This window comes from Orycteropus afer, unplaced genomic scaffold (genome assembly GCF_000298275.1).
Source record: "Orycteropus afer afer isolate SDZICR_OR568_19922 unplaced genomic scaffold, OryAfe1.0 scaffold00024, whole genome shotgun sequence".
NCBI classification, from domain to species: Eukaryota; Metazoa; Chordata; class Mammalia; order Tubulidentata; family Orycteropodidae; genus Orycteropus; species Orycteropus afer.
Genome location: NW_006921611.1, coordinates 14767261 through 14777939, shown reverse-complemented (window position 1 = coordinate 14777939; position 10679 = coordinate 14767261). Strand labels below are relative to the sequence as shown.

Sequence of the window (10679 nt, the reverse complement as noted above, 5' to 3'; positions counted from 1 at the left end):
AGACAAAAAAACATTTCCACTTCAGTGGAAGTTTCTAAACACAGCTGATTTGATCCAAGCTCTGCTTTTATAAAACTTAATGTGGTAGCAATGAGTAGGTGACTTCATAGGAGGGACTAAGAGAAGGAGGCCATTTTAAAACTGATTATAAGAGCCTGGAGTAGAGTAATGAAGTAGTGACAATGAGAATGAACTTAAGGTGGAAGATGGAGAAAGAATTCCAAGGACTTGGCGATGAATGAATATGGAAAAAGGGAGAATAGAGAAGGGAAAATAGGTGAAAAAATGATGTTGGTTTTATTCCTAGAGACAGAATGATCCATTCATAGAGCCAGGAAAATCAGAAGGAAAAAAAAGTTTTAATTTGAGGAGAAAGAGAAGGGAAGAGGATGAGCCTGAAATGCTGGTGGACATCCAGGTAGCAGATCCAATAGGTAGTTAAAACTGGGGTGAGAGTCCAGGATAGAGATCAGAGCTGAAAACAGGGACTGGAAAGTTGTCCACATAGTGACAATAGTTGAAGCAAAGCAATCAGTTGAGATGGTACCATCTCACGGTGGCAAGTACAACCCTATTATCCCATTTTCCTTAATTATGGAATTCTCACCAAAAATGCGTAAGGTATGATGACGCATCATATGAAAAGTGCTATTTCTCTTTGTATGTTCCCCTACCTTCACTCCTAAGAAACAGTTTCTTCAGTTTTGTGATTACAAGCAGGAAAGGTGCCTCCACTGTGGAGGGTCATTTTGAAAAGATTTACTCCAATGGTAGTTTTTTAAAAACTTTGTATTCTTATTTAATTTGAAGAAGTTTTCTGTAATAAAATTATTTTTCTGAGGATTTCAGAAAACCCACTGATGTACCCTACTTCACCAGGTCTATGAGCTGAAAGAGACCTGGGAAGTCATCTCCATCCCCCTCATTTCACAAATGAGGAAACCAAGGCCCAAACAGGCCAAGGGTTGGCCCCAGCCTCTTGCACAGTGGTGATGGCAAAGCTGGACCCATAAGCAAGAGCAGGGTGGTCTCCTCTTCCCATAGCTACATTCCCAGGTGTCTTGCTACCCTTTATATGGGCAGGCAGATAGATTAGATACGTTAGATCGATAGACAGAAATTATAAGCAAGAGTGGCTGGGAATAACAGCTGTATTTTAACAACTGTTTTTCAGTGGGGAAGAGGAGACAATGGCTTCTGATGGGGGCTTTGGGACCCATCAATGCTCTGCCGATCTGAAAGGAAATTACTCTGGCTTTCTCAAAACATGAAACTGCACTTAAATGAAAATATTAGCCTATATTACTACATATCACATTCAATAAGCTTTACAGTAAGCCACAATAGAAATGATGGTACTCTTTGTTGGCATGTGAACACGTGAAAAGGTAATCTGCAGAAAAACAAAATTAGTAAGAATCAGACCTTAGATTGTTTTATCCATCATAGAAGCAAGATCTCTACAGCAATTCTGTTTTGGAAAGTTAAATGAGGTCTCCTTAAAATGAAGTTCCAAATACATCCATTTATATAGAAGATGGAGATAAAAAGACAATTACATTGCAAGGCTATAACTCACAAACATACAGGCAGAGTTCTGATGAGCTGTGTCACTACACTAGCTTCAGTACATCAGCATCCTCCTGGATAATCTGGAAATACCCATCATATTGGTTATAGAATTAATGAGTCCCTTTAATAAAGGGTGTCTCAATATTCCCCCAGGCCGTATAGAGTCTTCCAGTTAGTGGAAGTGATCAGATTTTCAAAAAAACCTTCTTTTTATAGAGAATGTAGGCAATGAGCACCCAGAGGGTGGTGGCGACGATGTTCTGAGTTAGGTGCTCCTTGTGCGACTGGCTATCCTCCAACTTCCACTGAAAGGGGAAGTAGTTCTTGAACACCTCATGGCCGACATACACCAAAATAGAATTCATTCCTGAAGGAGACATAAAGGAGATAATGCTTTCCTGGTCACATCTGGTCATCTATGCCTTTTTTTCAATTTTGTGAAAAAATAAACATAACAAAACATTTGCCATTTCAACATTTTCTATGTGTACAAGTCAGCGATATTAAATTACATTTATCACGTTGTACAACCATGACCACTATTTTTTCCAAATTTTTCCATCACCCTTAACGGAAGCTCAGTGCCCCTGAGCAATGATACCTCCTCTCCCTCACCCTCCCACCCCTACTAATCACTTTGGACTTTATATACCTGCCTATCCCTGATATTTCATGTAAATGGGATCATACAGTATTTGTCCTTTTGTGATGCACTTACTTCACTCAGCATAATGTTTTCAAGGTTCATCCATGTTGTAGCATATATCAGGACTTCATTTTTCTTTATGGCTGAGTAATATTCTATTGTATGTATATAAATACATCTTGTTCATACATTCTTCTGCTGATAGACATTTAGGCTGTTTCTACATTTAGGCTATTGTGAATACTGATGTAATCATAGACAAGTATCTGTCTGAGTCTCTGCTTTCAAGTCTTTTAGGTATATACCTAGGAGTGGAACTATTCAATTATATGGTAATTCAATGTTTAACTTTCTGAGGAATCCCCAAACTGTTTTCCACAGAGGTTGTACACTGTGCATTCACAGCAGCAAAGTAGAGTTCCAATTTGTTCACATCCTCACTAATATTTGTTGCTTTGCATTTGTTTGTTTTATCACAGCCAACCTTGCTGGGGTGAAGTGGCATCTCATTGTGGTTTTGATTTGCATTTCCCTAATTTGGATGGAAGGTTGGGCAATCTACTTCTGTAGTGATACTGCCTTGGAAACCCAAGGAGGGGTCACTATGAGTTGGGTCGGACTCGACAGTACATAACAAAAAAAATTACTAATGTTTAATTCTAAAAATCTATTTTAGTGAAAAAACATAAAGCATGCATATATTATTGGCTACTACCAAAAAATAAGTGATGCCTGTCTTAGATATTTAAGGAGCTCTGATAGTGTCATAAGGAGCTCTGGTGGTGTAGTGGGTGAGACATTTGGCTGCCAACCAGGTCAGCAGTTCAAATCTACCAGCTGCTCGCCAGGAGGAAGATGAGGCAATCTACTTCTGTAAAGATTTACAGCCTTGGAAACCCAATGTAGGTCACTATGAGTCAGAATCGACTCTATGGCAGTGGGTTTGGTTTGGTTTGGTGGTATAGTGGTTAAGGCATTTGGCTGCTAACCACAAGGTTGGTGGTTTGAACCCACCAACCACTCCATGGAGGAAAGATGAGGCAGTGGGCTTCCATAAAGATTTACAGTTTTGGAAATCCAATGGAGGTCACTATGAGTTGGAATTAACTTGCTGGTAGTCGATATGTTAGCTATTTAAGAGTAAACTATCATTTTTTAACAATGTAGTTCTTGAGTACTGCATCTCAAAGGAAAGCTAGTATCATTAACTCACATTTTCTAGACAAAAATCCTGAGGTCCAAAGAACATAACTATTAGTAGAATCAAGGGGCTAAAATGAGTCATTGAAATGATCTGGTCTATCCCTCAGTCTACAGGTAGAAATGCATCTAAGCCATTTCATTTATTTCTTGGTTATCATCTCTGATTATTTCTTATAATGAATAATCTCTAAGGAAGTGCAACCTAATTGGGTACAAATGAGGTGGACTGCTTCCAGACAGTGATGTCCTGTGTGGCCAAGACAATGTGCCTCCCGCTGCTTCTGCCCTTGGCCTGTTGGGAAACATGCTACCAGGGTAGCGGCTCAAAGCCCCAGCACTAAACATGGCCACTCGCTGTCGGGGCCAGTTCCATGTAGGCAATCATGGCTGACTCTCTTTGGGGTTGGGGTAACTTACCTGGGTAAAAGAATGGGGTTCCTGACCACAGTCCCTTCACATCCACAATGGGATACAAGACCAGAAGGATGAAGAAGGCAAAAGAGCTCAGCGCAGTGACATACGAAATAGACCTGAAGGAGTAAAATGAGGTGTCTCAGTGCTCCTGAGGAATGCAGCTGATTTCAACAACCAAAATGAAAATTATTCTTTTTTCTGTACCTACCAGAGATTTTTGTTTACTGGAATAAAGCCTTCATTTTCAGAAACTTTTGTCAAAGCAACAGAAATAAGCCCCTATAAGAGAAAAGAAAGATATAAAAGATTTATATATTCTCTTAAAATAATAACAATATTCAAAAGCCAAAAATTAGTTATTTAAGTTGCTTAGGGAAGGCTGAAGAGCTCTGCTGGTGCAGGGGTTAAGGCATTCAGCTGCTAACCAAAAAAGTTGGTGGTTTGAACCCACCAGCTGCTCTGCAGGAGTAAGATGTGGCAGTCTGCTTCCATAAAGATTTATAGCCTTGGCACCCCAATGCGGCAGTTCTACTCTGTCCAACAGGGTTGCTAGGAGTCAGAATCAACTAAATGGCAGTGGGTTGGGTTTTGGTTTTAGGGAGGGCTGAAAACTGTGCCCTATATTTCACTTTTTTAACTAGAAAAATATTTTTAGAAACTGTAATTAAAAATTATTCTCCAACAAAAATACGTTTTAGTAAGGGAAAGAAGGTAAACTGATAAATTATGGTGACTCTGGAGAGGAACCACAATTGCATGTTGTTGTTATGTGCCCTCGTGGTCAGAGGTAAAATCACTGGACAGTGTTACAAATTCTTTTATTACACTGAAATCTGGAACTTGCTATTTGGACACCTGTTATTATTTTGTCTACTCTTTCTAATATGGCTCCCCATGCACAATACACACCTCAAATCCATCATCCCTGGCTGACTGTTTTATGGGAAACACTGTCTTATTTACAAAAACATTTTCCAAAGAAAATAAACCTGAGTATTTAGGTATAAAGATTTGCTCTCCTCTGTCATTCAAGTAAAGAAGGTTACTTGTTCACCTAACTGCTGCTCTACATTTTATTTCTCTTTAAATAAATATATGTAAAGAAAAGGGACTTTAATGAGGAATGTTGATTACTTACCAGAATACAACACCAGACAGTGAATCGAATCAGGATGCCTTTGGTCTGATCCTTATAGTACAACAGTATTTTTCCTGCCTGGAGAAGAAAACATAATATGATGAAAAGAATTGCATAAAATATATTATTTCATATTCATCCAATGTCTTACTCATTCAACAAACATTCATTTTCCAGCATGCTGCTAGATACTGGAATTACAAAGGTGAAAGAATATTATCCCTGTCCTTGATTAGTGGAGACTGAAAGTGGAGATTTGAAGCCATGGAAGCACAGAGAAGATGTGGCACCTCAAGGAGAAAGAAAGGGAGGGAGACTTCATAAAGGAGAAAGTATTGAGTTGAGGCTATGAACAGAGGTAGCAGATCTCTGACAGTCAAATCAGGAAAGAGTGTTCCAGGCAGAATGGAACAGCATGCACAGAACATAAAAAGCTTAGTGTTTATGAGACATTACAGGTAATACAGAAAGGCTGGAAGGTAGGGAAGGGCATGAAAATGGGGTGGGCAGGTAGGTATTCTAGGTCTCACTGAGAACAAAAAGCCTTCTCCCATAGGTGATGAGGACACAAGGAAGGTTACTGCAAGAAAGTGACAAGTGACCAGCTCAGATGGACCTGGGAGATGGCCCAATCTGCAGCCATATGGAAGACAGACAGGGACATGGTGGAAGTGGAGATAAGAAACATTTTAAAAACAATATAATCTGGACTTCGCATAAACATCCCTCCAAAATTAGAAGTTAATCTGAAACATCCAAGGACAAGAACGTGTTAATAATTTATAATAAGAGCTAAAATGCATTAATGTTTTCTATGTGTTAGAGATTGGGCGATCTACTTCCATAGTGACACTGCTTCGGAAACCCAAGGAGGGGATGCTATGAGTCGGATCTGACTCGACAGCAGTGAGTTTGGTTTTGGTTTTAGTATGTGTTAGTCCTTAGACCTTTACATGAATTGTCTGATTTAGTCTTCACAGCAACTTTATGAAGCAGGTTCTATTGAAGCATGTGCCCTAGGTTACCGAGCGAGTTAGTAGCAGAGGTGAGATTCAAACTTATGCAAGATGGCTCCAAGTCTGTACTTTCAACTTCTACACTATACCATTCCACAGATACAGAATCAGCTAGACAGCATTTATAAGGATTAAGTGAATACTGTAAAAGCACAATATAAACTATAAAGTGATGGAGAGATAAAGATAGTGCTTCTAAACATAAAATTGTTTAATCACCTGAATGTGTAAGCTTTAGACCTTCACTATCCAATATGGTAGCCAGTAGCCACATGCAGCTATTTAAATTTTAAATAAAATTGAAAATTAAGTTCTCTTTTATAGAAGAATCCTGATCAAAAGGGAAAAATGCAGAACAGAATTTCAAATTCTCATGAAATCCAGAATTTCTAGAGCCACTAAGGCTAGATGAACCCCCAAGACTATTGCCCTGAGATAATCTTTAAACCAAAAATATCCCCTGAAGTCTTCTTCAAAATAAACAGTAGCTTAACTAGAAAAGACTGTCTGCCTTGAGCATTGTACTCTTTCAAAATCTATATATATTTGATCAAATTAACAAAAGCACTTCCAAAAATTAGGTAGAAAACTTATGAGGCGGTGAGTTTATGTTAATGGGGGAAGAACAATTCAGAAAAGGAGGGTGAGAATGAGTGCACAATTTGAAGAATGTAATTAACGTTGTCACTGAGTTGTACAGGTAGAAACTGTTGAATCAGTATGTACTCTGCTGTGTAATTTCTCAAAAACAAAAATAAAAAACTAAGCTCCTCAGTTGCACTAGCCATATTCCAAATACTCAATAGCCACATGTGGCTAGTGACTACCCTACCACAAAGCATAGAGATCCAATATTTTCATCACTGCTGAAAGTTCTATACGACAGTGCTACTTTATACATCTTTTCCCAACCAGTCAGCTACCTTCAGTCAACAGTTTCAAACACTGATAAAGAGAACTTTAGGCAGAAAAATCTAGACTGTTCAGAAATCTAACACAATTGCATGTGAGATAAACCAAGGATAACAAGAGCCTATTGGGACCATGGTAGCAGGGGACATCAAGCTCAATTCGGATAACATACTACACATAAACATTGCTCTACATCCTGCTTTGATGAGTAGCAACTAGGGTCTTAAAAGCTTGCAAGCATCCATCTGGATGCAACAACTGGTCTCTCCTCATCCAGAGCAAAGAAGAATGAAGAAAATCAAAGACACATAGAAGCAATTAGTCTGAGGGACTAGCAGAACATGCATACCTCAGCCTACATGACCATGAGACCAGAAGAACTAGGTGGTGCCCGGCTACCACTGTCAATGGCTCAGAAAGGGATCAGTGCAGGAGATCCTGGATAGAGTAGGAGAATAATGTGGAACAAAACTCAAAATCATAAAAAAGACTAGGTTTACTGGTCTGATAGAACCTGGTTGAACTCACTCCCATGGCTTCCAGCCAAACAATAGACAGGCACATAGGGTGAACATTTACACCAGGCAAATACGCTCCTTAGAATGATCAATCATGGAAGAACAGAAGGGCAGTATTTTCATAGGGAGATAGCTTGGGAACAGGAATACACAGGAAAGAAGGACAAAGGGAAAAGGTAATCACAGGGAGGCAGTGGGAAGAGAGCTGGAGATTGCAGCCAATGTCATGAAACAAAATGTGTATGAACTGCTGTATGGAAAATGAATTTGCTCTGTAAACTTTCACTCAAATCACAAGAAAAACTGAAAGAAAAATAAAAAAGAATGAGAGCCTGTACTGACTTTGGTATAAAAGATATATAACAGGATGCCATGAAAATGTATGTGAAAGAATGTAACAAAGGGCATGGGACATCCCAAAATCACCCCCCCCAAAAAGTCTTTTCAAAGTGTATGTGAACGGCTGTATGGAAAATGAATTTGCACTGTAAACTGTCACCCAAATGACAATAAAAATTAAAAAAAGAAAAGTCTTTTATCCAGAAATTGCTATGCATCCACTTCTAAGATAAGCCATAAAAATAAGATTTTTTTGGGGGGGAATAAAGTAATTACAACTAATTATTTGAATGTGCTAAATTTCAGCAACATGATCTGAAGACTAAAATTCAGTGCATAAAACTGAGTATGTTTTAGCCCAATGCCATGGAAAAGGACATGCTTATTTTGTTTTAATGAAATCATTTTTGGATTAGTGATGCATCTACAATCATAAACTTTCAGAAAAATGAAATGAACAGATACCTGAACTCCTAAACACGCTATCACGATGGAATTGATGGTTCCAAGGATTCCTTCTGGATCATAGGCCACCTTGGTGTGGTACAGCACCTGACAGAGAAAGGTAAGGGAACACGAATTCACCATGAAAAAGCACACCAACAACTCACCTTCCCCGGGGATTTACTGAGACTGAAACCAAACATGAATGCAATCCAATATTCCATGTTTTGTGTTTTTACTACAGAAATTCATTGCCAAGTTATGAGGGTTATAGGCAGAATAGCTCTAGCCAAGAAAGTGTGTTGTGTAACTTCAAAAGAGAATGCAGAACCCCATGGGGGCCAGTTCCAGCAGCAGCCACTTCAACCAGCTACTCAGAAAACAGTGTTGGGGCCCTGCCCAGTGACATGATGCATTCCAAACCAGTTTAATATACAATACATAATCTACTTCCCTAGTGATGCCGCCTTGGAAACCCAAGAGGGATCACTATGAGTCAGATCCGACTCAACGGCAGTGAGTTTGGTTTGGTTTATTTTTGAATGCCTTTGTAGTTCACTTTCAGATTTATTCTTTTTAGCCAACCCTGTTACAACATCAACAGCATTCTCATCCTCTTTCAAGGCAAAGAATAACATTTAAAAATGCAAATAACTGAGTTTACATTAATGGTGGTAGAATAATTACAAAGAGGATACTAATAACTGTTATACAGTATGAAGAATGTAACCAAGTTCACTGAATATTACATGTAGAAATGGTTGAATTGGTGAATGTTTTGTTGTGCATATTTTTGCCACAATAAAAATAAATAGAATGTTTGGCGAGTAGCGACTGGGATCTTAAAAGCTAGCAAGCTGCCATCTAGAGGCAACAATGGGTCTCTCCTCATCAAGAGCAAGGAAGAAAGAAGAAAACCAAAATTAATGGAAACAATTAGTCCTAGTGACTGATACACCATCCGATCTGCAACCTATACAACTATGAGATCAGAAGAACTAGATGGTACCCGGCTACCACTGTCATCTACTTGGAAGGAATATAGGAGTTTCTGGATAGAGAAGGAGAACAATGTAGAACAAAACTCAAAATCATTTGGAGGAAGAAAAAAAAAGAAGGTGGGGACCAGGTTTGCTGGTCCAATAGAGCCTGGTGGAACCACTGAGACTATGGCCCTGAGCTGCCCTTCAGGTCTGGAATTGAACCCACACCTGTGGTTTCCAGCCAAACAAAGTACAGGCATGTAAGTTAAACATTTACCTCAAGTAGACACACGCCCTGGAAAGAACAATCATGGGAGAAGGAAGGGCTGCTTATGCACAGGGAGACAGCTCAGGGGGCAGGAGGGTATGGAGGGATGGACACTGCGAAGAGGTAACTATGGGGAGGAAGTGGGAGGGGAGCTGTTGTATTGTGGTAAACTGTGGTCAACAACATGAGACAAAGTATATGTGAACTGCTGTATGGAAAGTGAATTTGCTCTGTAAATCTTCACCCAAGTCACAATAAATAAATAAATCCAATAAATAAATAAATAGAATGCACTTGTGGGTTTTTTTTTAATTATAAAATGAACGTCATAAAAATTCAAAAACTAAAATGAATGTCATTACAGAAATTTAGGACTACTCAGTGTGGTGGATGCTGGAGTGCACCACCCAGATCCTCTCCTGCTTTCAGAACCAAGCATTCATTCCTTCAGCTGCTAGAATTATCAGCACCCAAAAGCTCTTAGCCAAGTTCATCTCTGGATTGTCTTTGGCTAAAGAGAGCTGCCTCAGAGGTCACATTCCCTTGTAAGGAGCACTCCACATCCAATCAGAGATACAAAGGGCCTGATCCCTTAACCCAATAGGAACAACTCTGAAGAGCCACTCAGGTTACAGAATGCCTATGGGATGAGAAGGAATCTTTTTGTTACTGCAGTGCAGTTTAACATCTCCCCAACCCAGTCCCACTTCCTTTATTCCCTAACAGGTGTCGACTCCAAAAGGACTCCTCAGTAAAGTGCCTGCACATGAATCTCTGCTGCAGAGCCCAGTGCCCAGGAAATCTGACCTGAGTCATACAGAAAACTGCCACTACACATTTTACACAATGCTCTCTCATTGTAAAATACAAAGCAGTGCTCAGACACTGCCATATCATGAGCAGTAAAGTCTCTAAATGCTAAAGTTAGCTAACTTTTAAAATAAAAATTAGTTCCTATCATATTTTATTAAGGAGTCCCTTATAGTGCCTAAAGGAGCTCTCGTGGCATAGTGCCCAAGACATTTGAATGCAAACCAGAAGGTTGGCGATTCAAACTCACCAGTCACTCTATGGAAGGAAGACTGGACAATCTACTTCCGTGAAGACTTACCACCTCGGAAACACAAAGGGGGTCACTGAGTTGGAATCAACTTGCTGGCAGTGAGTTTGCTGTTTTTCTTTTGCAGTGGTTAAGCACTCGCCTGCTAACCAAAAGGTCACTGGTT

General features: G+C 39.5%; 1 protein-coding gene across 1 annotated transcript in view; it reads right to left on the bottom strand.

Annotated features, from left to right (window-relative positions):
- Nucleotides 1-1757: 1757 nt before the first annotated feature.
- Nucleotides 1758-10679, bottom strand: part of HGSNAT (heparan-alpha-glucosaminide N-acetyltransferase) — a 39016-nt gene continuing 30094 nt past the window's right edge. Inside the window, exons 15-19 of the mRNA XM_007935041.1 lie at nucleotides 8224-8310; nucleotides 4974-5051; nucleotides 4044-4114; nucleotides 3839-3951; nucleotides 1758-1939 (exon numbers count right to left, since the gene is read on the bottom strand). Coding sequence (XP_007933232.1) covers nucleotides 1758-1939; nucleotides 3839-3951; nucleotides 4044-4114; nucleotides 4974-5051; nucleotides 8224-8310 — 531 coding nt within the window. The remainder of the gene's footprint in view (nucleotides 1940-3838; nucleotides 3952-4043; nucleotides 4115-4973; nucleotides 5052-8223; nucleotides 8311-10679) is intronic.